Below are 27,273 nucleotides of genomic sequence, written 5' to 3' on the forward strand. Positions count from 1 at the left end.
GTAATGGTGTACATGCTAAATGGTGTTTTACAACCGGAGGCTGTCATGGAAGGTGTTATATGAGACATTCATCATATTAAGCAGCAATTGAGTTCAATTGAATTTCTTTTTACTCCTCGAGCCTGCAATGGGGCTGCACATTTGGTGGCAACTTATGTCAAACGTGTGGAGGAATGATTTGAACTGAAATAGTTGTTTAATACTCCTGATTTATGATGTAAATATTTCAATTCATATCAAATAATACTACTATATCTTTGGAAAAAAGAAACCAAAATCTAGCCGTTGAGAGTGCCAGTGTGCCACTGATCTATTTCTAAAGCTAGAATCGGCCTTCTCTTTGAAAATAGGTAATAGTTAAATTATCTATTGAATCCCTGAGCCAGATTTTTCTTACCTTTATCAAAAGAAGAAATGTAGAAAGATGCCGTTGTCTGCCATTAACAGTCCCTGTTTCCAAAACCAACCCAATGCATCCAACTTTCTTCAGAAATTAATAAATAGAAAATCTAACTCTCCGATTTTCTTCAGACCCCCCATTAATGTCCATATTTATTTCTCAATCCTATCCTGTGGTCCTCTCTCACCAACTAGGGTTTCTTTCCCATTACTCCCATGAGCCCCCCCCCCCCCCCCCCAACATCTCTATTTAAAGTCCCTTTAGACCACAATCCCTCTTCATAAGTAGAACTAGGGTTTCTCTTCACGACTAGGGTTTGTCTTTTAGTTTGTAGATCTGTAGAAGTGAGTAAATGGGAGCTCCCTTTGATTCAAAAGCAGGAGGGAGAGAGGGTCTTACACTGCTGCTGGTTCATGGATACCTCTGGGGTGCGCACGGTAAGGAAACTGCGCAGTTTAAGGGTTTGCATGACCCAGGAGATGTGAATTCCTTCTCCTCTCCTTTCTTGGATTGAAGGGAGCTCCGATACTATTTGCCTGTCCTGTCTCTCTCATTTTATTTCAATTTATTCGTTAATTTTATGAAACTATAATTATATGTATGTATGTATAAATATTGCTGACCTGTAGTGTTTTTTGCGAAGGTTTTTGTGACTTCAGGGTTCGTAAGAAATTTAGCCTGAAATACGTTGAAGGGCATGCATATGCAGATCCGGACGGAGCACCATATTATTTAGTTTCTCTTTTGCTTGTGTAAATCTACGAAATCCAAATGTTTTTTGTTATCCAAATTTGCCAGGGAATGTTCATGGAGTTTTTACAGACTGCGTAACTCTGTAAACTAATTAAATAAAAATTAATTATGTATTAACAACAACACCGTATCCATCGTTCTGGTTCTGGATCTGATCCTAGATGGCCGTAGACAATACTTGTAAACTGTGTATTTTGGTCTGATTATTTTATGTATTAATATATAAACACATTCAATGAATTAATCTTCTAATATAACAAATACTTTCTCTGGAAATCTCATCTTTCTTTTCCGATTACAATGTTGAACATGGCGTTGGCGCTTTCTTTTTTTCTTTTTTATAAAATGAATATTGGATTTCGCTGCAGGTGCCATATTTGAATGCATAGCTAAATATATAAGATTGTCACATCCGCCTTGATGATTTGGTCAATCGCCATTGTCTGCCTGACTCGATAAAAATAATGTTCATCATCTCATTCATCACGGGTATATTGTATACTTCATGTAACCTGATACACGTTTTTTGATCGGATTATTCAATCCAAACAAAAGGATGACTTTCTCATACTCCAAACTCCAATTTTTGTTATGTTGTAAATAGCGTAAAAAATTATTTTAGCTACTCAATTCAACTTTTCATTACTATTTTAACAAGTTTTCATTAACATGCAAAATCAAAAGGTTACTGTTTTTCTCCTCTCTCAGATGACTCTTATAATTTTTTTAATATCTAAGAGCATATCCTAAACTCCGCCTATGTAAGTTTATCTTACATTGCCGGTCCCAAGCCCAAGTAAAGGAGGAGGGGGAGGGCGTCAGGTAGTCGACAGCCGGCACTCCATAGTTACGTCGAATCCTTATGAAAATGAATTCAGAACGAAATCGCGCTAAAGCTAGGGCGTCACCCGTAAGTGGCGCGTTGTGTGGCCCGAGCACAGTGATAAGTGAGCAAGGGTCGCTGTATCTCCATAGGCACCCGGATGCAGTGTTAAATGAGCAAGGGGGCCATAGAAACTTCTTTTCGAACGACTCCACTCAAAGTTGTTTGGGAGCATATGCACCTATCAACTTTACACGGGACACACAAAAGAAGTACTTTGATTCCATTGGACGGGGGAGGGTGAAGAAGCTAGGACAGAAGGGTAGAGTTCAGGAGAGTAGAATGCGTTTAGGAACGTGGAATATAGGAACCTTAACGGGAAAATCTATGGAAGTAGTGGAAGTTATGGTGAGGAGAAGGATAAATATTATGTGCTTACAAGAAACTAAGTGGGTTGGTCTTAAGGCAAAGGATCTAGAAAACTCAGGGTTTAAACTTTGGTACTCGGGCACAAATAGAACGAAAAACGGTGTTGGCATCATCGTGGACAAGATCTTGACACAAGATGTTGTAGATGTCAAGAGGGTAGGAGATAGAATCATGGCAATCAAGATTGTAATAGGACAAGAACTTATCAATGTGATTAGTGCGTACGCACCTCAAGTAGGGTTGGATATGAGTTCGAAGGAGAAATTTTGGGAAGACCTTGGAGACTTGGTGCAAGGAATTGCTCAGACGGAGAAGTTATTTATAGGAGGAGATTTAAATGGACACGTGGGCAGGGAGACAGGCAACTATGGAGGTTTTCATGGTGGCCATGGTTTTGGGGAGAGAAACGAGGATGGGGAAGCTATCTTGGATTTTGCAATGGCATATGATCTCTTCTTAGCCAACACCTTCTTTAAGAAGAGAGAAGAACATGTGATCACCTACAAGAGTGGGTCGTCAAAAACACAAATAGATTTTCTTCTAATGAGGAAAGGGGATCGTATAACTTGTAAGGATTGCAAAGTTATACCAGGAGAGAGCGTGGCTAATCAACATCGCTTGTTGGTGATGGATGTACATATCAAAAGAGTGAGAAAAAAGAACAAGACTTGGAAGTGCCCAAGGACTAGATGGTGGAATCTAAAAGAAGAAAAACAAGTCATTTTCAAAGAGAAAGCAATCACCCAGTGTGTGTGGGATAGAGAGGGGGAAGCTAGCCAAATGTGAGATTCCATGGCTAGTTGTATCCGAAAAGTAGCAAAAGAGGTATTAGGAGAGTCCAAGGGCTTTGCCCCACACCAAAAGGAATCTTGGTGGTGGAATGATGAGGTACAAACAAAGGTGAAGGCTAAGAAGGAATGTTGTAAAGCCTTATACAAGGATAGGACCGATGAAAATGGTGAAAGGTATAGAAAAGCGAAGCAAGAGGCGAAGAAAGCTGTGAGAGAAGCTAAGTTAGCGGCTTATGATGATATGTATAAGCGACTAGATACCAAAGAAGGAGAGTTTGATATCTATAAACTAGCTAGAGCAAGGGAAAAAAAGACAAGGGACCTAAACCAAGTGAGGTGCATCAAGGATGAGGATGGAAAGGTTCTTGTTACAGAGAACGCGGTTAAAGATAGATAGAGAGATTATTTTCATAATCTTTTCAATGAAGGACATGAAATGAGTGCTTTTTTAGGGGAGTTGAGTAACTCAGAAGAGTGTAGAAACTACTCTTTTTATCGTCGAATCCGGAAGGAAGAAGTGGTTGTAGCTTTGAAGAAGATGAAGCATAGAAAAGCAGTAGGCCCAGACGATATACCAATCGAAGTGTGGAAAGTTTTGGGAGAGACAGGTATAACATGGCTCACTGACATTTTCAATAGGATTTTGAAAACGAAGAAGATGCCAAATGAGTGGCGAACGAGCACTTTGGTGCCTATCTACAAGAATAAGGGCGACGTACAAAATTGCATGAACTATAAGGGTATTAAGCTAATGAGTCATACAATGAAGCTCTGGGAGAGAGTCATTGAGCATAGATTGAGGCAAGAGACACGGGTTTCGGACAACCAATTCGGGTTCATGCCAGGGCGCTCAACCATGGAGGCAATCTATCTCTTACAAAGATTGATGGAAAGATATAGAGATGGGAAAAATGATTTACACATGGTCTTTATAGATTTGGAAAAAGCGTATGATAGGGTCCCAAGAGACATTCTTTGGAGGATTTTAGAGAAGAAAGGAGTACGAGTAGCATATATCCAAGCTATAAAGGATATGTATGAAGGAGCAAAGACTGCCGTAAGAACTCATGAAGGACAAACCGAAAGCTTTCCCATAACTGTAGGATTACATCAAGGCTCATCCTTAAGTCCTTACCTTTTTGCGTTGGTAATGGATGAGTTAACAGGACATATTCAAGATGATATTCCTTGGTGTATGCTTTTCGCAGACGATATAGTGTTGATAGATGAAACTCAGGAAGGGGTAAATGCAAAGCTTAACCTTTGGAGAGAAGTGTTGGAATTTAAAGGTCTTCGCCTAAGTCGATCAAAGATAGAATATATGGAGTGCAAGTTCAGTGCAAATGGAGGCCAAAACGAGTTAGGGGTGAGGATCAGAGATCAAGAAATACCAAAGAGCGATTGTTTTCGTTACCTAGGATCTATCTTGCAAAAGAACGGAGAATTAGATGGAGATCTCAACCATAGAATACAAGCTCGATGGATCAAGTGGAAGAGTGCATCCGGCGTGTTGTGTGACCGCCGTATGCCACTGAAGCTCAAGGGAAAATTTTATAGGACGGCAATAAGGCCGGCGATGCTGTATGGCACAGAATGTTGGGCGGTGAAGCATCAACAAGTACACAAAATGGGTGTAGCGGAGATGAGGATGCTTCGTTGGATGTGTGGGCACACAAGAAAGGATAAGATTAGGAATGAGGATATCCGGGGTAAAGTAAGAGTAGCCGAAATTGAAGGAAAGATGAGAGAAAATCGGTTACGGTGGTTTGGACATGTGCAAAGAAGGCCTACTAACGCTCCGATTAGAAGATGCGACTATGGGACAGAGGTTCAGGGCCGAAGGGGTAGAGGAAGACCTAGGAAAACTTTGGAAGAGACTTTAAGAAAAGACTTAGAGTACTTGGATCTAATGGAGGACATGACACAGGACCGAGCACAATGGCGTTCAAAGATTCATATAGCCGATCCCACTCAATGACTTGGATTTTTCAAGTCTCCAACCGAGAAGTTTCCCTCACTTGGGAAATTAAGGGAATACTACCTCAACCTACATGCTCCACTCACAAAGCTTCAACATACAAGCTTCAACAAAAGAAAATTCAGAGAAGTTAGCAAAGAAGGCTTTGGTGTATTTAACACAATACGTTGAAATGAAGGAAAGCTATTTATTGATATCCCGGATAAGTCACAAATATGTACATATACATGAGTCAAAATAAACAAACAAGAGGGAGCCTTCACAAAGGTTGCTTAGGAGAAGTCTCAGCAGTCGGTAGAGCCCCAGAAAGAGCAGGCACTGGAGGGGGATCATTTGGAGCCTCAGTACTGGACAGAACCCTAGAAGGAGGAGGCAGCAGAGGTTGATCATTTGGAGCTTCATTACGCGGTACAGTCCCAGAAGACGAAGGCAATAAATGCCTTTGGAACAAACCCACAAATCTCTGATGATCAAGTAAAACCTGACCATCAGATTCCTTCATCTGGTTAAGCTTCCTCTTCATGTTTGTAGCATAGTCATGTGCAAGCCGGTGCAACTGTTTATTCTCATGCTTGAGCCCTCTAATCTCCTATTTGAGACTCATCATTTTAGCCGCCAATGATTCAACTTGGCGGGTTCGAGCAAATAGGCGTTGGGCCATGTTAGACACAGAACCTGCACACTGAACACTGAGAGCCAGAGAATCCTTAACAACCAACTCATCAGACCGTTTGGAAAGTAGTCTGTTATCTTTGGGAGTGAGAAGGTTCCTGGCCACTACCGCAGCGGTCATATCATTCTTCATCACGGAATCCCCAACGGTAAGAGGACCAGTAGGGGAGACGAATGATGGACGCCATATGTTGTCTGGAGAAGGCGTGGCTGCCTCTTCAACATGGTTCAAGTCAAAACGACGGTCGGAGAGGCCAGACATTTTCAAAGGTGTTGAAGAGAGAAGAGGTCGGACAAATCAAGATCTTAGAAGTGCAAGAATGGAGCTTCTACTGGTGGAGATTCAAGTGTGCTTTGGAACTTAATGCCAGCCTCTATAAAAATCTGCACTCGACGGAGCTTCAGAAATCGAAGAGGCGTTTGCTTTCTCAAAAGCTGGGCTGCTCAGAGACCACGACACGTTTGCTTTCTCAAAAGTTGGGCTGCTCAAAGACCACCAATGCCGATCTCAGAAATCGAAGAGGCGCTTACTTTCTCAAAAGCTGGGCTGCTCAGAGACCACGAAGGCCGATCTCAGAAATCGAAGAGGCACCTACTTTTCCAGCCTTGTCAGCACCTGTCAGCTTTGCGGAAATTATGGGCATTATGTCGAAGATTTCTGGTGAAGTAGAAAGCACATGAATCTGACTGTTCAATCACCCACTTCCCACACGCAACATTAGCTCATGGGTACCACAGATAACTTTGCCAAAGTTCTCTGACAAAGTTGAGACACGTGAAGCTTGAAGCTCTCACTACACCGCTCTGACCAAGAAGGGTAAAAGAATAGCAAAGAAACAGCACTAACAAAGTTTAGACACATAAATTTTGAAGGTCTAGCTACCATATTATTACCCACAAGGGTAAAGGAACAGTACCACTGCTGGATAATTGGAAAGTCTCTGTGTGTCAACCTCTGTGCTTCGTGGCAAGATAGACTAGCAAACATGCCCAACCTTTTCTCACATTCGAGAAAACACTCCCAACAAGATTGCTTGCTCCAAAATCGAAGAGGCACCGCCCTCCGAACCTCAAGAGCCAGACTCCCAACATGATTACTTTCTAAAAAATCGAAGAGACACCGCTCTCCGAATCTCGAGAGCCAGACCCCTAGCAGGATTGCTTTCTTAAAAATCGAAAATGCATCGTTCTCCGAATCTCGAGAGCCAGATCTCCGACAGGATTGCTTGTTCGAAAACCGAAGAGGCACCACTTTCCCAACTTCAAGAGCCGGATCTCCTTGGATAAAGCTTGTCTATAATCTTTACACGCAACATCAGCTTTCCAGATACCACAGACCACTTTTTCAAAGTGCTCTGACAGAGTTAAAACATGTGAAGCTGGCAGCTCCCACTACCGTGTTATGACCAAGCAGGGTAAAGGAATAGCATTACTACTTGTTGTTAGGGAGACTCCTATATATGTTGACCTTCATCCCCAACAGACAGGCAGACCTGCAAAAATGCTCAACCCTTCCTCATATCTGAAAGGGCACTCCCAAAGAAGCCTTTCGAAATATTCAGCTTTCTTTCCCCCCGATAATACCTCTGCAAACAAGCTATACTAGAGCAAGAATATCTCATATCATCAGGGTTAAAAGCAAGAGTATCCCATATCATGTTTTTTCCCTGTCTTTTCCTTTGGCCTTGTTCTTACCTGCAAGACAAGGAGAAAGAGAGCAATCAGTCAGCACTTGGAATCAAGCTTCCAGTCAGGAACTGACTGCCTGGAACCCCTTACTTGATTACTTACCTTGCATTGCTCTCGAGTACTCATCTTCAACATCTTATGCTTCCAGGGAAGATACCGCATCTGCCTGAGGAACATATAGGGCAAGTGAGAAGAATACAAGGAAGCATGTGGAGACAAGCATAACAGCACACGTGCCGATACATCCACTACTCTGTCAAAAGCAAAAGTATCCCATATCAGCAGGGTCGAACGTACTATTGATTTGATGGACTTGTTTTGACCCTCAAATTCTTCAGTCGGCCTTATACTCTGGAGGAAACCAGAAAACCCTCCAACCCAGTTCAAGAATAAGCCTGTGGAAAGTTACTTCTTCAAAAGCAAAAGTATCCCATATCATATCTTCTCATTTTTCTTCTCTTTATCCTTCATGCTGCCTGCAAGATAGGGAGAATGTGAACAATCAACCGGAACTCGAAATCAAAGTTCTGATCTGGGACTGATTGCTTGGAGCTCTGATTGCTTACCTTGTCTGTCACCTCTTTCAGCAAATCCCCTAGCTCGGCGACTTGGAGGACTCCTACTACATGGTTTGTATCGCGCTTGACCAAGCCTGAAACTACAAGTAAGCTTCAAGTGAAATTGATACATTACCTTGTGCATCTCCACCAGTTAAAGATACCACCCCTGGATGGAGGAAGAGTACTTCCAGAGAAGATGCCACATCTACCTACGAGACAGATAAGGCAAGTCAAGACGATACCACACTCCGGAACTTAGAAGTTTCGTGATTACGAGATCATTCTCCCACAATATTTCCTAATGTCATTTGTACTAAATCATTCACTAGTACTCACTAAAAGAGAGCTTGAACCTATGTACTTGTGTAAACCCTTCACAATTAATAAGAACTCCTCTATTTCGTGGACGTAGCCAATATGGGTGAACCACGTACATCTGGTGTTTGCTTTCCTATCTCTATCCATTTATATACTTATCCACACTAATGACCGGAGCAATCTAGCGACGATCACAAAAAGCGACCGTTTTCGCTACCTAGGATCTATCTTGCAAGAGAACGGAGAATTAGATGGAGGTCTCAACCATAGAATACAAGCTCGATGGATCAAGTGTAAGAGTGCATCCGGCGTGTTGTGTGACCGTCGTAGGTCACTGAAGCTCAAGGGAAAATTTTATAGGACGGCAAGAAGGCCAGCGATGTTGTATGGCACAGAATGTTGGGCGGTGAAGCATCAACACGTACACAAAATGGGTGTAGCGGAGATAATGATGCTTCGTGGGATGTGTGGGCACACGAGAAAGGTTAAGATTGTGAATGAGGATATCCGAGGTAAAGTAGGAGTAGCCGAAGTTGAAGGAAAGATGAGAGAAAATCGGTTACGGTGGTTTGGACATGTGCAAAGAAGGCCTACTGACGCTCCGGTTCGAAGATGTGACTACGGAACAGAGGTTCGGGGCCGAAGGGGTAGAGGAAGACCTAGGAAAACTTTGGAAGAGACCCTAAGAAAAGACTTAGAGTACTTGGATCTAACGGAGGACATGACACAAAACCGAGCGCAATGGTGTTCTAGGATTCATATAGCCGACCCCACTTAGTGGGAAAAGACTTTGTTGTTGTTGTTGTTGTAAGAGCATATCCTAAAAATCCACATTAGCAATGACAAAAATAAAAGACAATGTTACTGTTTTTCTATCGATTGCAAATTCTTATGTAGTATGACGTGAAATGGCAGTAAAGATGGTGGCTGCTAAAATTGATAGCAACTTGAAATCCATTTTTAATTGGTTAGTAAATGCTTTTCATGATTTTTATTATTGTTTTTTGCTCTCAAAATATTTATTACAATTATGAAAAGAAAATAACGGAATGAATAATAGTTTAATTTTTACATATCAACTATCAAATGAGAAAAAAACTTTTAAAATATCGAAGTGCCACTTAGGCTTTTAAATGTATTTTTTATATTAAAAATTTGACATCTCATTTGAAGATGATGTAACAATTGAATAGTTGGTCCCTCTAAATTTAAATGAGCGATTGTTCGTTTGGTATAATAAAAGCTTTGTATGGAGATGAATTTTTTGAGTTGGGAGTATTAACCTTTTCACTTAATTTTTTACGTTTGGTCACGGGTATTTTACTAGCATGCAAAATTAAAAGTTTAGTTACTTTTTATTACTAAATTAAGATTTTAATTATACCAACAAAAAATTATGACTTTAATATCATTAAAATTTAGTTTTTAGTGTTAATAGAGTACACTGAGCAAAATGAAAAGCGAAAAAAATTAAAATAAAATAAACATTTCTCTTTTAAGTTTGATTATTTAAAATAGAGTTTTGATGGTTCTTATTCTGATTTTGTGGTCCGGATATATATATCATCTTTATTTAGATTTTGAGTACCTTGGTTCATGCTTGTGACCGCTGTCCATCCATCTCTAGATGTGTGCCCTTTTGCGACCTTTGAGGTGGTCAATCTACATTTCCCAATTTTTAATAAAGGCTAATTTTTATTCAATTAATTTATCTTCTGAATCTCGAGTCTAAAATGAATTAATTTATAAATATTTTTTTAAACATTTACCTTTTTACATACTCATGTTCAATCTTGTTTATTAATTCTGTTTGATTTATTCCATCTGACAGTCATAATAAAAACAGTTTGAGAAGCTAAAAAAAAGTGTGATATTATTTATTTTTATTTTCTTGTGTTAGTGTAAATATGGTGTTATAAGCAGTAATATTATAATTAGTGAAATGTCATGATTGTTAGAGCATTTGTATTCAATTTATCGCGTTATAAATTCAAATCCTTTCACCCCGTTAAATTACCTCATATTTGGACACAATATTTGATAACATTGGCACAAGAATTAACGTTATAATGTAAGGCTACATTTGTTTGGACTCCTTAGTTAGGATTAGCTAGGATTGGCTTAGTTGCTGTCCTACTTCTTTGTTTGGCGTGGGTAAAGGACTAAGTTAATGAGACTATGTGGGACTCGTCTTCGCTAAGGGCCTTACTACCATTCCTGTGTGAAAGGTTGGTATTAGCAGTCCCGTTGTGAAATCCCATCCTCGGAATTCACTACTTAAAATTATGTATTGTGTATTCTTAGTTTCAACGCGTTTATAATTATGGTGTGTAGTTTTTTTTTTTTTTGATAAGTAAAAGGATGAAAACGCCCTTAATGAACTAAACAGACTTTTCAAGGATGTATTTAATTCGTATATCTTTTATCACTTTTATTTACATATTTGGATAGAGCTCGACCTCACGAGTGCGTAGGAAAAAACCGTTCGCCAAACAGAGTTATAACAAATGAGATATAAGCAAGCAAATATAAGGGCGAAATGGTCATGTGACCATTATCTGGAAGGCTCCAAATTTGTTGGAGCAATGATCTAGGGTGCCACGTGTGTGGCTATGATAGGAAGAAGATAAAAGAAAGGAGGGAAATGAGAGAGAGGGCGGACCAATCAGAAAAAGAAAGCAAGAAGGGGAAATAAGGGAGGGAAAAACCACCCAATTTGGATCTTCCTTTCGACTCGTGGTCCCGACCCGATTTTAGGTAGCAATTTCGTCAATTTTCATCGATTTTTTCGACGAATTCCACTCAGCCGTCACTTGCACACTCCACCTCGACCTCGATTCTCCTATTTCCATAAAAAAAATATGAGAGTTTTTTACCTTGATTTAGCAAAAAATTGCACCGAGGGCTTCGTGGGTGCACGACGACAATTCCACCATTTCTGAAAGGTTTTCCATCAACCACCACCACCCACAGGGGTCTCTTGAGTCCAAGAACACAGCCCAAACAAGTTTGGGGGCGGCGGAGCTGCAAATTCAACGAATCGAGGAACACCCATTTCTAGGTTTTGACGGATCGAGGATGTTTTCTGGCTTTTCTCAACCGAATTGGACTTCAGCCCAGGTATCAAAGTTGTTCCCCTTATTTTTTTTATACAATTTTGTAAAATTTGGTAATTTTTGGAGTTAGGTGAATTTTCCGTTGAGTCGGGGCAATTGGCCGCCGTTTACCCGATGACCCACTTGACCCTTCTAGGCTAAATTTGATAACCCGATTCCATATGTGACATCCGATGGATGAAATCCCATCGTTCGGACATAGTTTCGTTAGGGTCGGCTTCTTGATCATTATAACCATTGACAATCCGACCGTTGGATCGTCACCAAACTTTAATGCGTTATAGCATGTAATATTTGAGGACATTAGAAACTGATGGATTAGGAATCCGACTTACAAATTTAAATTTTTAAGTTTGTTAAACTAATTGTTGACCACCACCTAATTCTAGCAATTGGCAGAGATCCGACCATTGGATCATTTCGAAATTTTAAGATATTGTTTTAGAAGATACATGGCTCTTGAAAAATTACAAATCGGAAATCTATGAGTGGGTATTCTGGATTGAAATACATAGGGTTGCGAGCCCCACCGTTGACTTTTTGTCAACATGTCTCGAATCGTTTTAAATACTAAAATTAGTACTACTAGAGACTGAGTGAATTCTAGTAGGCCTACATTGGTTAGTGAGTGACTTTAATAAACGTGATATGGTTATTACCTTGGTTTAGTATTTAATATCCTTTGTGGATATGACTTGGTTTTATGAATGTGATTTCTATTAAAATGTATTTTTATATTTGGCCATCGGTCTATTGTTATGAATGTCATTTCGTTAAGCCTTTCTAAATTGAGCACTTGATTCATGTTTTGTTTCTTCGAGTCGTTGTTATGTTTCTTGGGCTTTCGTTTGGTTCCGTTGAGTGGTCCATAACTTGGTTCTGCTTGGGTTCCGTTGAGTAGTCCAGTTCCCTGCTCCGTCTAGATTCCGTTAAGTGGTCTGGAATGCCTCATACTCCACGATTCCGTTGAGTGGTCCATAATCGTATCCACTCATACTTCGTTGAGAGGTCCGGAATCCCTTATACTCCACAATTCCATTGAATGGTCCATAATCGTATCCTGGTTTGGATTTCGTTGAGTGGTCTAGAATTGTATCCTGATTTGGATTTCGTTGAGTGGTCTGGAATCCCGCTTGGTATTTTGGTTCCATTAAGTGGTCCGGAACCCGATGTTTTTAGATTTCATTGAATGGTCCGAAATCACATTCTTCAAAGATGTAGGCTTTGGCCGAACTGTGTTGCTCTGGCTTTGCATTTTGGTGTATTGTATGTGTTATTGATTTATGTGATTGTGGAATGGTGTTGGAAAACATATGTGTGTGTGAATGGCAAGATGACAACTATTGTTTGGCTTATGGTTGACATGTTGTGTGGTACTCTATGTTTTCTGCTAGGAAGTGTTTTACAAAAAGTTTAAAGTTTAACAAATGATGAACTACGAATGGATTGATCCCGTCGGAGGGTACGTAGGCAGTCTAACAAAGAAGTTAGATGTAGCCATAAAGTCTATGAAAAATTACTACGCAATTCGAATCTTGAGTTGTGATTTGTCCATATTCCGGAGCCTGGGTATGTTAGATATACGGGTCTTGGTGTTGTCACATGTCAATCTTGGACGTACGTAGGGATCTGGGGGTGACACCCGTATTCATATTTCCATCAATTTCGCCCATTTTAGTGAGAACTTTCTCTATCATGAATATCCACTCTGTGGGGGAGGGCTGCACCATGACCAAGTGTTACAGGATCTTGAGTGCCTTGTCGACGTCATTGTCTTCATCGTTTTTTAGCTTCTGTTGCAGAAGCGATTTTATGGCATAAATGGTTTATGAATTTGAACCCAAGAAGTCGGACAAGGGCTATGAGTTGGTTGTTCTGGCCATCTGTGACATGGTTTGTTGTGGGAGTTACTTGGGAAAAGGGTGCAGTGGTGGTGGAGGAAAAAAGAGCTGTGATTTTGAGGGATTGGGGGGACTCGATCTGGGTTTCAAACGGGATCCAACAAGTTGACGATGAAGTTCGGATTTTGTTTTAGCTTTTGATTTTTTGCTTCCATAAGGATTCGGTCAGGATTTCAAATGAGATTAGAGGACTTGATTTGCCAGCCTTATGGGAGCTTTCCAGCTTCTAGAGTTGGACGGAGAAAAGTAGGAAGAAAAAAAGCGAAAGGGGAGGGAGATAGAAGAGGTTTCTAGAAAAGAAAAAAAGATATAATTAATAAAGTATTAGAAGATAAGGATTAAATAATATAATACTAGAATTTGTTAATTATCATGTTTTTAGTCCGACAATACATCAAACGCTTCATTAAGTTAGTCCATCTTAGTCTATTCCAAGTCAGTCCAACTTGGTCCCTGAAGCTAGTCCAGTTTGAGTTAGTTCTGTGCAACAAACGCACCCTAGTCCAGTCTCTTTAGCATTTGTCAAGCCAAAAACAATCATGAAATCATTCAAATTGTGCCCATGGCATTCGCCTATGTGGCTTTATTATTTCTCCCCCAGGAATTGATGAGGGTAATGTTAGGGAGACCAAAATTTTAAACTAAATTTGCAAACCAAATGACATACTTGTTGATGATTGGATTATTACTTAAGTATTGATTAACTTGCTTATTTCTTATTGGTGTCCCATCATTTGGTTTGCAAATTTAGTCTCCCTAGGATTATCCTTGACGAATTGTCTTACGAAATATTAAACTAGCTCGCATATGTAGAATAGACTAAAAATGAGAAAACCAAACAACAATGGAACAAGTGAATTAATTAGTTGAAACTGGGCACCATAATATTATATTATATAAGTAGAAAATTTTTAGGTTCGAATTTTGATGAGTTCAATATGAAATGGTATAAGAATCAGTGTGTGATTTAGTCTGAATATAGAGAGAGAGGTGCAGCAATATCAGAGAGAAGAGAGAGATGTGTAATTGTGAGGTGTGTATTATTCCACCCTATTGTGCCTTTATTTATAGTAGTAGTGAAGGTTAATTCCTTACCATTTAGTATTACAACATTTAATAGGTAATATACTTCTAATAGGAATATGAGAGATATTCCAAGATATACTATGATTTACACAATCACATTCCTAATCTAATAGGATTGCAACATTCCTCATTGAGTGTGTAAATACTCAAGTAAATGGCGCATTAGGTCTTTAGCGATGACGTAAGTATAGTTGGTGAAGTCGTTGATACATTGAGCGAATGGGAGTCTTAAATCAATGGAAGAATGCATAAAAAGTAAAACTCACAAAACCTAACTATGGTAAAACCCAAAGTGGGAGAAAAAACCATAGGCTAAGGAGAAAAGTGAGAAGTTGCATTAAGTTAAAACTATACGTCTTTTGGACATAAGTAGAAGATCTCACAAGGGTATGATCAGCTCAGGATGGGTACCTTGTTAAAACCTAGTTAGGTAGCTAAAACCAGTGGGAAAAAATGCTCCTAATCGTAGGGAAAAAGAGTACATTAAGATCAAGTGAGTATAATTTTGGATACTCCCCCTTAGTTTCACATAACTTCTAAATGAGAACTACAAGCATTGCATATGCATAGTTAGGTATACCAATTCCTCGGACAAGCTTCTGAAAGGTTGACTTCAGCAGTGACGTCGTGTAGAGGTCAGCAAGGTTGTCTGGGATCGGCTTGCATGACTTCAATCTCCTAATGTTTTGCTGATGTAGATGTAGACGCAATATGTCTTGGCATTGACTTCGTTGATGGATCATGGCTTAGTCGGGTTGATACATGCGACATAATCTTCATGGATCGTCGTTGGGACTCAACGATGGATGAAAACATAGCAAGTACTTCAAATATGCTCAACAAGAACTCCAAACCATGTCTCACTTGTGGCGTAGTGAAGTGAGGTGAGTCTTGGAATGATTCGAAGATTTCGCAACTAAGGTCATATCGTGGACCTCTAAGATATTGCGTTATCCCTAACGGTAAAGACATAACCATTTAGGGATTTTTCATTGTGCGGGTTTAATAAGTAACCATCGTTGGCATAACAAACAAGGCAAACATCATTTCGAGGATCAAGGAGGTTGGATCCACTGAGATGCGTTGGGATTTGATTTGCCCAAATTCGTAGTACCTTCATGGTATGTCTTTAATACCAATTCAGAGGTTGCGTGTAGGCGCGTTGTTGCATCTTTATCAATAGATCAACAAGGAAGGAGATGTCCTGTCTAAATACAATGAGCTAAGTACAACGAAGCGCAAAGTTGAACTTAGATATGGAATTTCAGACTCCATAACCTCTCCAAGAGTCTCATTTGCATATAACGTATGAACAATCAAAGGTATACTCAAAAGTGACACATTCGGGGTGTAGTTCGACTAGTAGACCAAAATACCGTCAAAACAATGCTTGAACTTCAGGTCAAAGTATAAATGAGTTTTCACAAGATCATTTATCTCAAATTCCATCTTTAGGTGCAAGACAGTTTTCTCAAGCTCTTTTGGAGTCTTAGTGAGATTCATGTCAACGACATAAACTGTAACTCTAGTAATTCAGAATATGACTTTATAGTTTAACACGCAAGGGCATAATTCATCCCTGACTGATCAAATAATCACTTAGATTGGTATACCATATCCGTCGGATTGTATATGAACGCCTCAAACAAGTTAAAAGGGTGTTCCGTGGTTTGGAACTATTTGAACCAGTCCATGTAATTCTTTGGGAACTCACGTGTAAATCTTCGTATCTATATCCCAATGGAAAAAACATTAACCACATTTCATAATGCTACTATCAATCACAGGACGTTTGAGAGAAATATTGCACCGTAATACGTGCATCATATCACACTATTTCATTCATCTCATAACATTTCCTTTCAATTTTTAACGCAACATGGTTACCTTGGGCAATGTAGGAATGACAGGTCCAAACACACTTTGGTAAGGAATTTGACCTGGATTGTAACTTTAGTTGTCCAATCAGTTCTACGTTGTCACTTAATCAACGAAACATGGTTCAATATCATTGCTTTTCATTTATATCGGTAGATACCATATAAGTGAAAACATCATCAATGGTAATCTTATTTCAATTCCATTTAGCTCATCCAAATTAGTATACTGGACCAAGAACTTCAAGTCTCGGGAGTAATCCAGATTAGTCTCATGAGATGGAAATGATTTGAGACAGCGATCAAGTAAGGATTCATTGTTGTGCCATGTCTTCCTCGTCTAAGGAAGTGAACCTATGAACCAAATGATTTGTCGTGTTCCATGCCAAGACAAATTGATCGGCTATTTGCCGGTGTACCCAACCGTTCAACATGGGCGTCCAAACCATCCAATAGGGGCGGCACATCCTCCAGGGATGTTGACTGGACGTCAGTTAAGTACGTTCATCCTTGCAGGCATGTTTGTAGATGGTATATCATCTCGTCACTTTAGCTAGATTAGAGGAATGCATATGGAGCAACATTCTGAAAATTAGAATTTATCGCACTTGCTTATCACACTTGTGCGGTACAGGGATCAAGATGAGACATAGTGGGAAACGTCCACGTAAATTCGCGCTGTTCTCCAGGAACGTTGACATTCTCATCTCCTCTTAACGACGGGAAGATTGTCTCATTAAAGTGACAACCCGTAAATAAGTGGTAAAGAAATTGCGTGCAAGTGCTCTAAGAAAGCTAGTGTGAAGGAGAATCATAATTGACAAAGATTCACATCCTTCTTTGAAGACCCATGTTGGTACGTTGCGGCGGCGCAACTTGGCACATAGAATGCACACCTAAATGCGTAAATACGAAAATCGTCAGGTTCGTACCCAGTAGCCAACTGTAATGTCATATAAGTTGGGTGGTAATGGGCCTCAAGGAGGACCAACATAGCTGCATACAAGATTGCAAAGCCCTAGGCAGAAACCAAAAATTTGGTACGTTTACCAAAATTCGGGCGATCATTTAAATTGCGCTTTATGATCACTAGGTGAGGCTATTTGGGGTGAATCATGGGAATTCGATGTTCAATTATAAACCTAAAATACATGCAATACTTTATCAAAAACCGTCAATATAAACTCTCCAGTATTATCCAGTCTCCTGAATCTTAAGGGATAAGTAGGGTGGTGAGCCCTTAATCAGCCAAGAGGTTTAGCAGTAATGTGTGTGGACAAACATATGACCAATTTGTCGATTCATCAACCAAAACCATAAGTATTTATATAGTCCGCATTTTGGTTGGATTAGTCCACATATATTCCCTTGAATCCATTGTGAAAAGGGGTGATTTCGTATCTTTCTGAGAAATGATATAGAAAATCAATTTCCCTAATAAGCAGGCTTGGCAAAGTGTGCTTGTTGGCACAAGATCCTTACTTCGGGTAAGGAGATGCGTCGTAGCAACATTATTCGACCTAAGTGTCCCAAAATGTCATGCTAAAGAAAGTAAACTGCTCAATCACCCGGCTCCAGGCTGGCCATATGTGGTGTATTCCCAGTTAGGAGACAACTTATTGGTCCCAAATCAAAGCTTCGGGCTCATTTTTTGAGGTGGTGCAAAGATATTTCACTCTATTTTCTTCAGTGGTTTCATTTATGATCATTGTCATCTCGAATATCCTTAAAAACTCAACGACATGGAGAATTTAAGGTCCCTTGAATGGTGATGCAGTACCATTCATACAACGAGGAGCGTGCCAATGCTCTTAATCAGGTTGGATAGACTTGAAGTCTTTGTTAGAGATGTGATTTAGGTGTAAAGTCAGTATGCGTAGTATGCATGCATCCAGACAACTAACTTTCCCACATTCCTACCTAATCACGTTTTTAATTGAATCAGTCATATGTATTAAGAAACATGATTCAATTAACTCATATTCGAGGACAATATCAATAAGATTATCCATAAGTAAAACATACACCAAACGTGAATCCAAGAACATGGAAAAATGTTCACAAAGTAAACAGTTTACTAAGGGGATGCGGCCAACAAGGTCGTCCATGTCAAAATTCTGCTCTTCCAACGATGTTTGGTGGAGCAAAATTATTTTCACATATTGACTGCCAAAATGGTACTCCTTAACAACATTGGTAGGGGCATGAACAGGTGCATAACCAATGATCTATTCCATCAAGATGAAAGTAGATTATGCAAGGTTAAGGCTTAGGAATATTATCCTTTTATTCTTGAAGTTTTAGGGCTTAGGTGTCAAGGATCACTCTTCGGGCCTGATGCCACACCTTGGCAGGCCCTGATTATACTATATGTTTATGGTAGTAATCAGATCCAAGAATTTGGTAAACTTCTACTTTCTACACTGCTGCTTCAGGAGCAAGTTAGAAACATGGAAGGACGAAAAAAGTAAGGACGAAAAAAGTCTTCTCTAGTCAAAAGTCGATCGGATTTATAAACTTCAGAATTGTACTCATTCATGGACATAATCATGGTGTGCTTCATGCAATGTCTTTCATGATTAAACGGTCCATAGAAGCGAGCCAAAGAGCCATGGAATGGTCGTTCAAGAGGTACTTCTGTTGGTAATGCTTCGGGCATAAGTCTTCGAATGAAGATCATGGCGAAGGCTTATTCAACTCTTCCTTGCCATTGTTGGCTTCAATGGTTTCTCAGCTTCTTAATAGTCAAGTAGAGATTCACGTCGTGTACCCCACCTAAAGTGGTTTCTCTTATAAACGTCCAAATCAGGAAAATCGAACTTGTGATGGTTCGACAATCCACTATATTGGATGGAACAAGATTGTGATTGGTGCTATGGGAATGAATTATCCATAAGCATCAATGTTAGAACAGTTGTGTTCTAAGACATGGTTTTCATGAAAAACGTCGGGTTTTCATGGGTGTATTTTTTTATGAAAACTTCGGGTTTCAAAGTCATTAAATTTGAAACTACATGTTCAATTTAGTTTATGAACATTTAGTTCATAAAATAGAGGTTCCTGCAAGAACACATAATGCAATATGCTGATTTAAGTGTAGTGGATTTGAGGTTCTTCAGGAACTCGAGTGTGACAGTTTCGTTACTACCAAAGTATGTCAACGGTTCAAAGTATAAAAATAAATTATTGAATCGTTAATGTCCAAAAGTGATCCTCACGTCAATAATTTTGGATTCATTATCGGATAATGGACTGTAGGTCACTTTTAATTAATTCAATAAATTGGGACCAAACGGGGTCGATTGTAAAAGCAAAATAATATTAGAATAATAGCATAGGTCGAAAATATAGCCCTAAAAATATTTGGGCTAGGTGAGCAAAAGAGCTCGGGAGTGGGCTGCAGACCACGGGTCCAATGAAAAAAATAGGCCCAAAGTCCTACGGGAGTGGGAGGAACCCCAGCAGCACCTGGGTTTTTGTTTAGGCCAAAAGTGGGGTAAGGGCACAGGTCAAGGCCCAGTGACAGCTGGCCTGTGGGTTGAGGTGTGGGAGCCCAGCCATGTGGCTAGCGTTATGCGAGACCTAAGCCCAATTATGTGGGATGACACCAAAGCAAGCTTCAAGCCTTGGTGTGCGCAAGACAAGAGCCCAACAAGCATGACAGCTTGTTGGCATGTGCCGAGAGTATATGGTAGGTTCAAAAGGAAAGTTGCAAGCTTCCTTGATGAAGGTGGGTTACGGGCCCAAGTCAAACCAACCAGGCAAAAGGCCTGGGGTGTCCATATGCTCACAGCAAAGCTGCTGCCAAGGTCCATCACAATAGTTTCCTTTTTTTTTTCAAAATCCCCTAGGGTTTAGGAAACCCTAAATTTGCTTCTAATTTGATTTTATATACATTGACTCATAATTCCACATAGCAAAAATTGCGTAATGCATGAAACAAATATATATATTGACAAAATATATGAAACATATACCATATATATATATATATATATATCGGAAGGTAAATATAAATGTAGGGGGTTCATGCATCATGAGGAATGTTTTCATGCTTCAAGGTCGTTTCAAATATCTTACTTTATTTTAAGTGTACCTGATTGGCAGAAAACAACAAAAGTCTTTGAATTTGTAGGAGATCCTTCTCATAAAGCCGGAATTACATCTCTAATGCGTTGTATCACGTTCAACAAAGAAAAATTAAATTAAATCAATAGCATGTAGATCAATTCAATAAAATAGTAAATTAATCATAAAAAGAATGATTAAAACGTAATACTCCTCTGATTGAAGATCAAACTCTTTAGTGCAGTGTCAAGAGTGTGCTGATAACGTGTTGTAGGCATAATTTATTGAACAATTATGGAGGCCACATAGAGAGAGAAAGGTGCGGCAATAGCAGAAAGAAGAGAAAATGGAGAAAAGAGAAGGAAGCAAGTTTATTAAATTTTCTAGCAAAGTAGATAAACGACTAGCAAAGGCCAAAGAAGTTCAAGCAAAACAAGAGCAACAAGGAAAACAAAGAAAATCCTAAAGGCTACCTAGAAAACTACCCTTCAGCAGCAACATTCCACAACTACTCGGCCGTCACACCTTCAACAGCCGTAACGCTCCCAACAACGACATCATCCAGCATTTAACCCCCGACTGCTTCAACTTGGGCATCAACCTCTCCGACTACTTCACTAATTAAGGCCTTAAAAGTAAAGGCAAGCGAGCCTTTTGGAGAAATAGAGAAGGTTTCGAAGTCTTCCAAGCAAACTCAAAGTCAGACGACCTACCAAAGAGATGATCTACAAAACCCAACTTGTAGAAATCGGCCTTACTCTGAACAAGTGGAGCCTCGAGCCCAACCTTCTCACATTTCAGCTGCTCGTTCTCCTCGAGCAGACTAACATGGACATGTTACAGTTCATCCACTTATTTCTTCAAACTTTCGTTAATCTTTAGCGTATCTGGGAATTCCAACACTTGGGGTTCAAGGCTATCAACGACCTTCTTCAAGTGGATCACTTGGTTATAAGCAGCTATCAACTCTTCATCATTTGCATAAGCAAGGGAACGAAGCTCAGAAACAACACGCTCAAGATCTTGAATTTGAAGTATGTATCATCTGATCTCCTTCTCTGCACTTTCATACTTAACTTGGATTGCATCAAGCCTAGTTTTCAAGTTAACGATCTCTTGGCGAGCGGTCTCAAGTTGCAGAGAAGTGGGGGAAGAGATATTAGACCCCTTCAAAGCGACGAGCTCAGATTCCAACCTTTTAATCTTCTCGGCAGAAGAATAAGTTTCGGCTGTCACAACTTTTGCCACCTCCTTAGCAGCCTTGGTATCCTTTTGGTCAAGGAACATAAACTCAGTTGCCATAATAGCTGTCTTCTGCATCATGGCAAGTAGGGCAGTTTTCGTATACTCGGTTGTATGCTTTGCAAAGGAACTTGGGCAAAGAACCCCTCTAACGCCATCGACAAACTTGGCATAAGCGTCCATGTCTTCAAGTAGATTTGGTTTCAAAAGCGCACAGATCTCAGCAGCCTTTCCAGAAGCAAACTTAGTGGATTTCTTATAGCTACCCACGCAAGCAATCTCTTCCTTCCCAGCAGGAAAATCAGTCTCAACAGCAGGGGAAGTGGGCCTTAGAGCCACTTTAGCAGCAAAGTCCACATTATCGCTCTTCATAATAGCAAGCCTCTCCAAAGGTGAACCAGACTTAGCTCTCAATGGACGTCTTAGTACAGACTTCGGCATTGGGGACACGACATGACCTCTACACTGAGCAATCCTATCAGCAATCGTACTAGCCATTCTCGGTATGGCAGACGCCACATGCTTAGATCTATCAGCCTCAAATTTCTTCTTATTGGAAGAAGTCATGTCAATCACATGCATCTCGGTAGCAGGCGGACCCTCACAAGCAGCGGAGGAAGTCTTCATTTTTTTCTTAACTGGCATCTCTTGAAAATACAAGGAAGATCTATTCTTTTCACATTCATTCATAATAGGCTCCACAATAACGATCAGACGAGCCAATGCATCCGCCTTGATCGTCTTTCGGGAACAGCCTACCTTTCTCTCGACGAAGAGGACTAAGCAGCCAACATCATTCACAGTACTCAATAGAGAAGCTCAACCTATACTAGCTTTTCCCTCATTTTTTCTTTCGGACCAGCAGGCAGGAGGCCTGCATACCCAAAATTCCAACAGTCTATGAGGCTTACGACCTCCTCATTTCTTTCAATCGCCAGTCTGGCCCACGACAGGTCCAAAAGCCCAAAAAACATGAGCCATGCGGCTCGCCTAGCACTGCGCCCTAACGCCTCAATCCACGGTCCCATCAGCACAAGTTTCCTTTGGCACTAGCCAAACCGAGCAGCCCAAGCAGTGGTCCCTGCCACAACACCTCCTTAGCCTATGCCGAGCTGACTCCTGGCCCTTGTCAACCGACATGCCGTACCACCCCGACGGCTGCCCCGCGACAACACTATCCAAGAAAAAGACAAGGAAAATTAAATTTTTCTTACCTCAGTGCGGCGTGGAGAAGAGGAAGAAAGCAAAAAAATATGGTCCTTTGGACGGGCAAGTGTAGAAGATTGATAGGGGAGGGGGAACAAATATCTTCTAGCTTTCTCTCTCTTGTAGGGTAGAAAAAATTGCTCTCTAAAGTTGATTTAATCATTTACTTAAAGAGACATAAATAGACTTTAGAAGTGATTTATTTCCCTTTCCTAGAATGATCTAATTTCCAATTAAAAAGGGAATCTACATCAAAATAGGAAACAATCATATGTTTCCTAAAGCAAGAAAATCTTTACACCTGCTGCCCTTTCCTGCGAGCAGCCCAATAGGTGTGGGGGCATTTGTGGAGCAAACAATAATCAAGAAAAATATGGAGGTGACACGTGGATTCTAGGGTAAAAAGGATAAAATTACCCTCAAGGAATACCGGAACTCCTATGCCCAAGCAGTGGACAATTATGACTCAATCAAGGTCAAAAGTGCTCAAAATAGGTAATTATTCAAAACCTATTTCATCCATCCTCATCAAATGTCACAGCCCGTCCCGAAATTTCTTTTATCGTGGATGTGAAATGACAGAATTGTCCTTAATGGTTGCTAAGGTACGTTTGACATGTTTATTTGAATATTTCATACTCTCCTAAGTTCTTAGGAAATTTTAAGTGGATTAAAATTGTATACAATTTGTGTGGTTAGGGACTTAAGAAATTTGAATTTTGATTTGTTTTGGGTGGACCACACACACACACGAGGACAAACACACTCACCCCGTGCTCTCTCTCTCTCCTCCCTCTCAGTTCACTCTCTCTCTTTCCATCTCGAACTCATACGGACTAGAACCAAACCTCCTCAAAACTTGGCAAATCGACGTCAAAAAGGTGAGTTTCTTCATCCTTGCAACCTCCTGAATCGATTGGTACTAGTTTTAGAACTGGAAACCCTCGAAATCACGTTGAAACCGTAACCCAGTTTAATGTCACTGTTCATGCACACGTGAAATGTTGGTTTTTAAGGAATTCTAAGCCTACAGGGAGCTTAGTGAGGTCCCAAGGAAGCTCGGAGTACTTAGTTTGAAGGTTTTGGACGTCGAGATCGTAGGGTTCGAAGTTGGCTGGTTTTCTTGGATTTTCTCCGGTGAGATTTCATGTGTTTTTTAGCCTTAAATTAGTACATCGTGATTCTTCATGCTTAGGGCTTCATTTTGGTATAAATTGCGTAAAAAATGGTTGAGAATTGACGGAGAATAAGAAGTTTGAAAATTTTCCAGAAACCGGCGACTTTTCCGTGGCCGGCAAAACCAGTCCGGTGACTGGAGGTAGGGGACGACACGAGTGGGGGCGCGTAGGTCCATGTCATTCCTAGCGCGTGAGGGCGCGTGACTGATCCAAAAATATCTCGACGTCCGTAACGTCGAGTAGGTCACTGTGGTATATTCATATACCCAATTTGAGCATCATATGAGAAGTTATTACGTATTGTTGGTTAAGTGCTTTAAATAACATTTTTATAGTTGTTTCACATATAGGTGAGACCTATCCCGAGGACGAGCGCGTTCAAGGGCGTCACGTGGGTTACGACCCTTCAACATACCAGTGAGTGGGCAATTATTTTCTGTTTATACCTATATACTACTGATTTTTCCCAGAAATTGAATATAAATGAAAGTATGTTTTAAAATGCCGTGCATGCATATTATATGAATTAGTATTTGATGCATATATGTGAAATAGTGTTATAGACATACATGTGAGTATCAGGTGAGTTTTATGTTGTTCATATGGTTTATTGATGATGTGAATTGTGTTGAGAGCTCATAACCTGCACCCTTGGTGTTAGTGCTTATATTATTCACCCCGCACCACACGCTCACCTTGGATCCAAGTAGGTGCATGTCGTACAGATCACTAGAGGTGGTTCCGACATGTCGTACAGACCATTAGAGGTGGTTCCGACTTGTAGGTGACTTTAGATTATTATACAGCTGTTGATGAAAGAAACACTAGAGCGTATTCTTACACCATTCTTATCGTACAGACTACTTCAGGTAGTTCCGATTTATGTGTAGAGTAGTGTCGTACAGGCAAGGAAGAAAATATCGGTGATATCGGAAATATCGGTAGTCCGAAAACACGGAAATATCAATGGAAATATCGGTAAAATATCGATATCGATAAAAATTACATGGAAACCACGGAAATTGTAAGAAAAACTTGGAAATTTTTATTGAAACTTTGTAGGATGTTTATTTAGTCAATTATCTATTAGTTTATCACAAAAAATTGGAAGGAAATGCATTGCATGATGGATTTAACATTATCAAGTTGATTATATAGCGATCTGACAAACATTATGAGTGTAGAAAATATGTAGTAATTAATGAAAGAAGTCTAAACACACCATAATCATTTATATATAATGAATTAGTACAATATTTTACACTTTAGTACCACATAGAGTTCCTATGAGGTTCAAATTTGTCACTATCTTCATCATCTCTATGTGTAGAATGAGTGTATTGTGAAGAGTAGTTATCAAATGATAAATCCCCAAAATAGTTTTGCATGTAATTGTTAATATGCCACCCATATGGATCCGAGATTGGTTGAGGTTGTCCATAAGAAAAATCATTTGAAGATTGAGGCTGGGATTGTTTCCATGAGTCGCTCGATTCCATCCCAACAGGAATGGGATATGAAGGGTAGGGAAATGGTTGGTTATGAGTATAACCATAGTTACTACTTCCCAATCCAACAGAGTCTGAAGTTCTAGATAACGAGTCATCTTCTTGACTTGACAAAATCCCTTTGCCTATTTCTCTGCGAGTATAGTCCTTCCCTATGGCACCAATTCCTGGTCCTGCCCGCCTACTGCCATGGTCATCATCCTGTGTTGCATGCGTGAAGTTTGCCTCACCAGTGAAGGGGCTCATATATCCGGGAGGTGGTGGTCCATAATAGTTTCCATATCCACCACCACTACCTCCAGCTCCACTACCTCCAGCTCCACTATGTCCTTCATCATTCCCACCTCCAGTGGTAGGTGAGTCTCCTGATCTTGTACTAGAGCTATCATTAGTATCAGCACGATGTTGTGGTTGTGTAGGATTGGAAAAAGGTGGAATTCCAGTGTTGCTTGGTATTAGGTGCAAAAGTTCTTCGAAAGAGTCAGCGCTGCTAGATCCCACCTCCTCCTCTAATACTCTTTCTACATTTATCCCTTCATTACGTGCTTCTTCAGCAACTCTGGGAGCGGGGTTGCCTTCATCATCATCTAAATGAAGAGGTCTAATCCATTGAAAAAGTTGGTTACCCTCCGTATCATCATCTTCACCAACAATATCAAACACATCTAGTGGGTCACCACGGTCGACATGATCGATTTCTGCTTCCTTATCTCGAATTTGAAGCTTCATGTTGTAGTAGCAATAAACTAATTTTTCCAAGCTACTATGAGCCAACTTATTTCTTTGCTTTGTGTGTATGAGTGCAAATGTGCTCCAATTTCTTTCACAAGCAGATGAGGAAGCTGTTTGTGATAATACTTTTATTGCTAACTTTCTCACAGTTGGTGCATCGGTCCCATACATGATCCACCATTCAGCTACAATGAAAAATAATGTTGATAAGCCTAATAACTCCAACAAATTCTATTATAAACTTATAGTGAAATATGTTTATACTCACTATGAGACATATTTGTTCGAGCAGCAACTGATGTTGGTTCTCCAAATGTTCTTCTTGCATCTTTAAACCATGTTAGCTGAATACAATAAATTGTGTTAGTTTAATCCAACAAAGTAATTATTATAATTTAAGTAATTGTGTACCTCATTTCCAAATTGGCCAACTGCTGGTGATGCAGGGTCTAATTTAGAGTATACATTATGTACAGCACGTATAAGGTTACCATCATCTCCAACACCGGGTCTGTATTGGTATCGGGGATTCAAATAATATGTTGTTCAAAGAAACACATACTCTAATAAGATAAATAATACTTATGCAACTAAAGAAATGAATTGCAAATTATGACATAATTTATACCTGCTGCATGCAAATCGTGGTATAATGTTTTATACCATCGGTCTTCAATTATTTTTACGACCCACCTTGCACCATGTTTTCTTTCCAATTCATCCTTCACTACACGCATCAACTCATATACAGCCCCCATAGTAGGATACACTTCTGTGTCAACGATCCGTAAAACTTTGTAAAGAGGTTCAAACACTTGACACACATGTTCTGTTTGACTCCAAAAAGCATGATCAAGCACTATACTTTCCACCATACGACCTGTATTTGAGCGGCTGAAATTGTGGTTGGCCCAATCGTCACTAGTGAATAGTTGCTTCAACCCTG

The 27,273-nt window shown here is 40.0% G+C and overlaps 2 protein-coding genes across 2 annotated transcripts; one reads left to right on the forward strand and one right to left on the reverse strand.

Annotated features, from left to right (window-relative positions):
- The first annotated feature begins 665 nt into the window (after positions 1-665).
- Positions 666-3,571, forward strand: LOC126632675 (uncharacterized). The gene is made up of 2 exons (XM_050303122.1): positions 666-837; positions 1,044-3,571. The coding sequence occupies exon 2, from the start codon at positions 2,016-2,018 to the stop codon at positions 3,189-3,191; it is 1,176 nt and encodes a 391-aa protein (XP_050159079.1). The 5' UTR covers positions 666-837; positions 1,044-2,015; the 3' UTR covers positions 3,192-3,571.
- A 21,679-nt stretch (positions 3,572-25,250) lies between these two features.
- On the reverse strand, positions 25,251-26,983 carry LOC126627966 (uncharacterized). Its single transcript, XM_050297577.1, has 4 exons — positions 26,956-26,983; positions 26,739-26,838; positions 26,596-26,671; positions 25,251-26,512 (listed from the first exon to the last, which is right to left on the reverse strand). Exons 3-4 carry the CDS (start codon positions 26,603-26,605, stop codon positions 25,353-25,355), a joined length of 1,170 nt encoding a protein of 389 aa, XP_050153534.1. The 5' UTR covers positions 26,606-26,671; positions 26,739-26,838; positions 26,956-26,983; the 3' UTR covers positions 25,251-25,352.
- Positions 26,984-27,273: the final 290 nt, after the last annotated feature.

The sequence above is a fragment of the Malus sylvestris genome, chromosome 1 (assembly GCF_916048215.2).
Source record: "Malus sylvestris chromosome 1, drMalSylv7.2, whole genome shotgun sequence".
NCBI lineage: Eukaryota > Viridiplantae > Streptophyta > Magnoliopsida > Rosales > Rosaceae > Malus > Malus sylvestris.

Excerpts from the sequence above, each read along its gene's own strand:
- LOC126632675 (XM_050303122.1), top strand. The coding sequence starts at position 2,016 with ATGAAAATGAATTCAGAACGAAATCGCGCTAAAGCTAGGGCGTCACCC.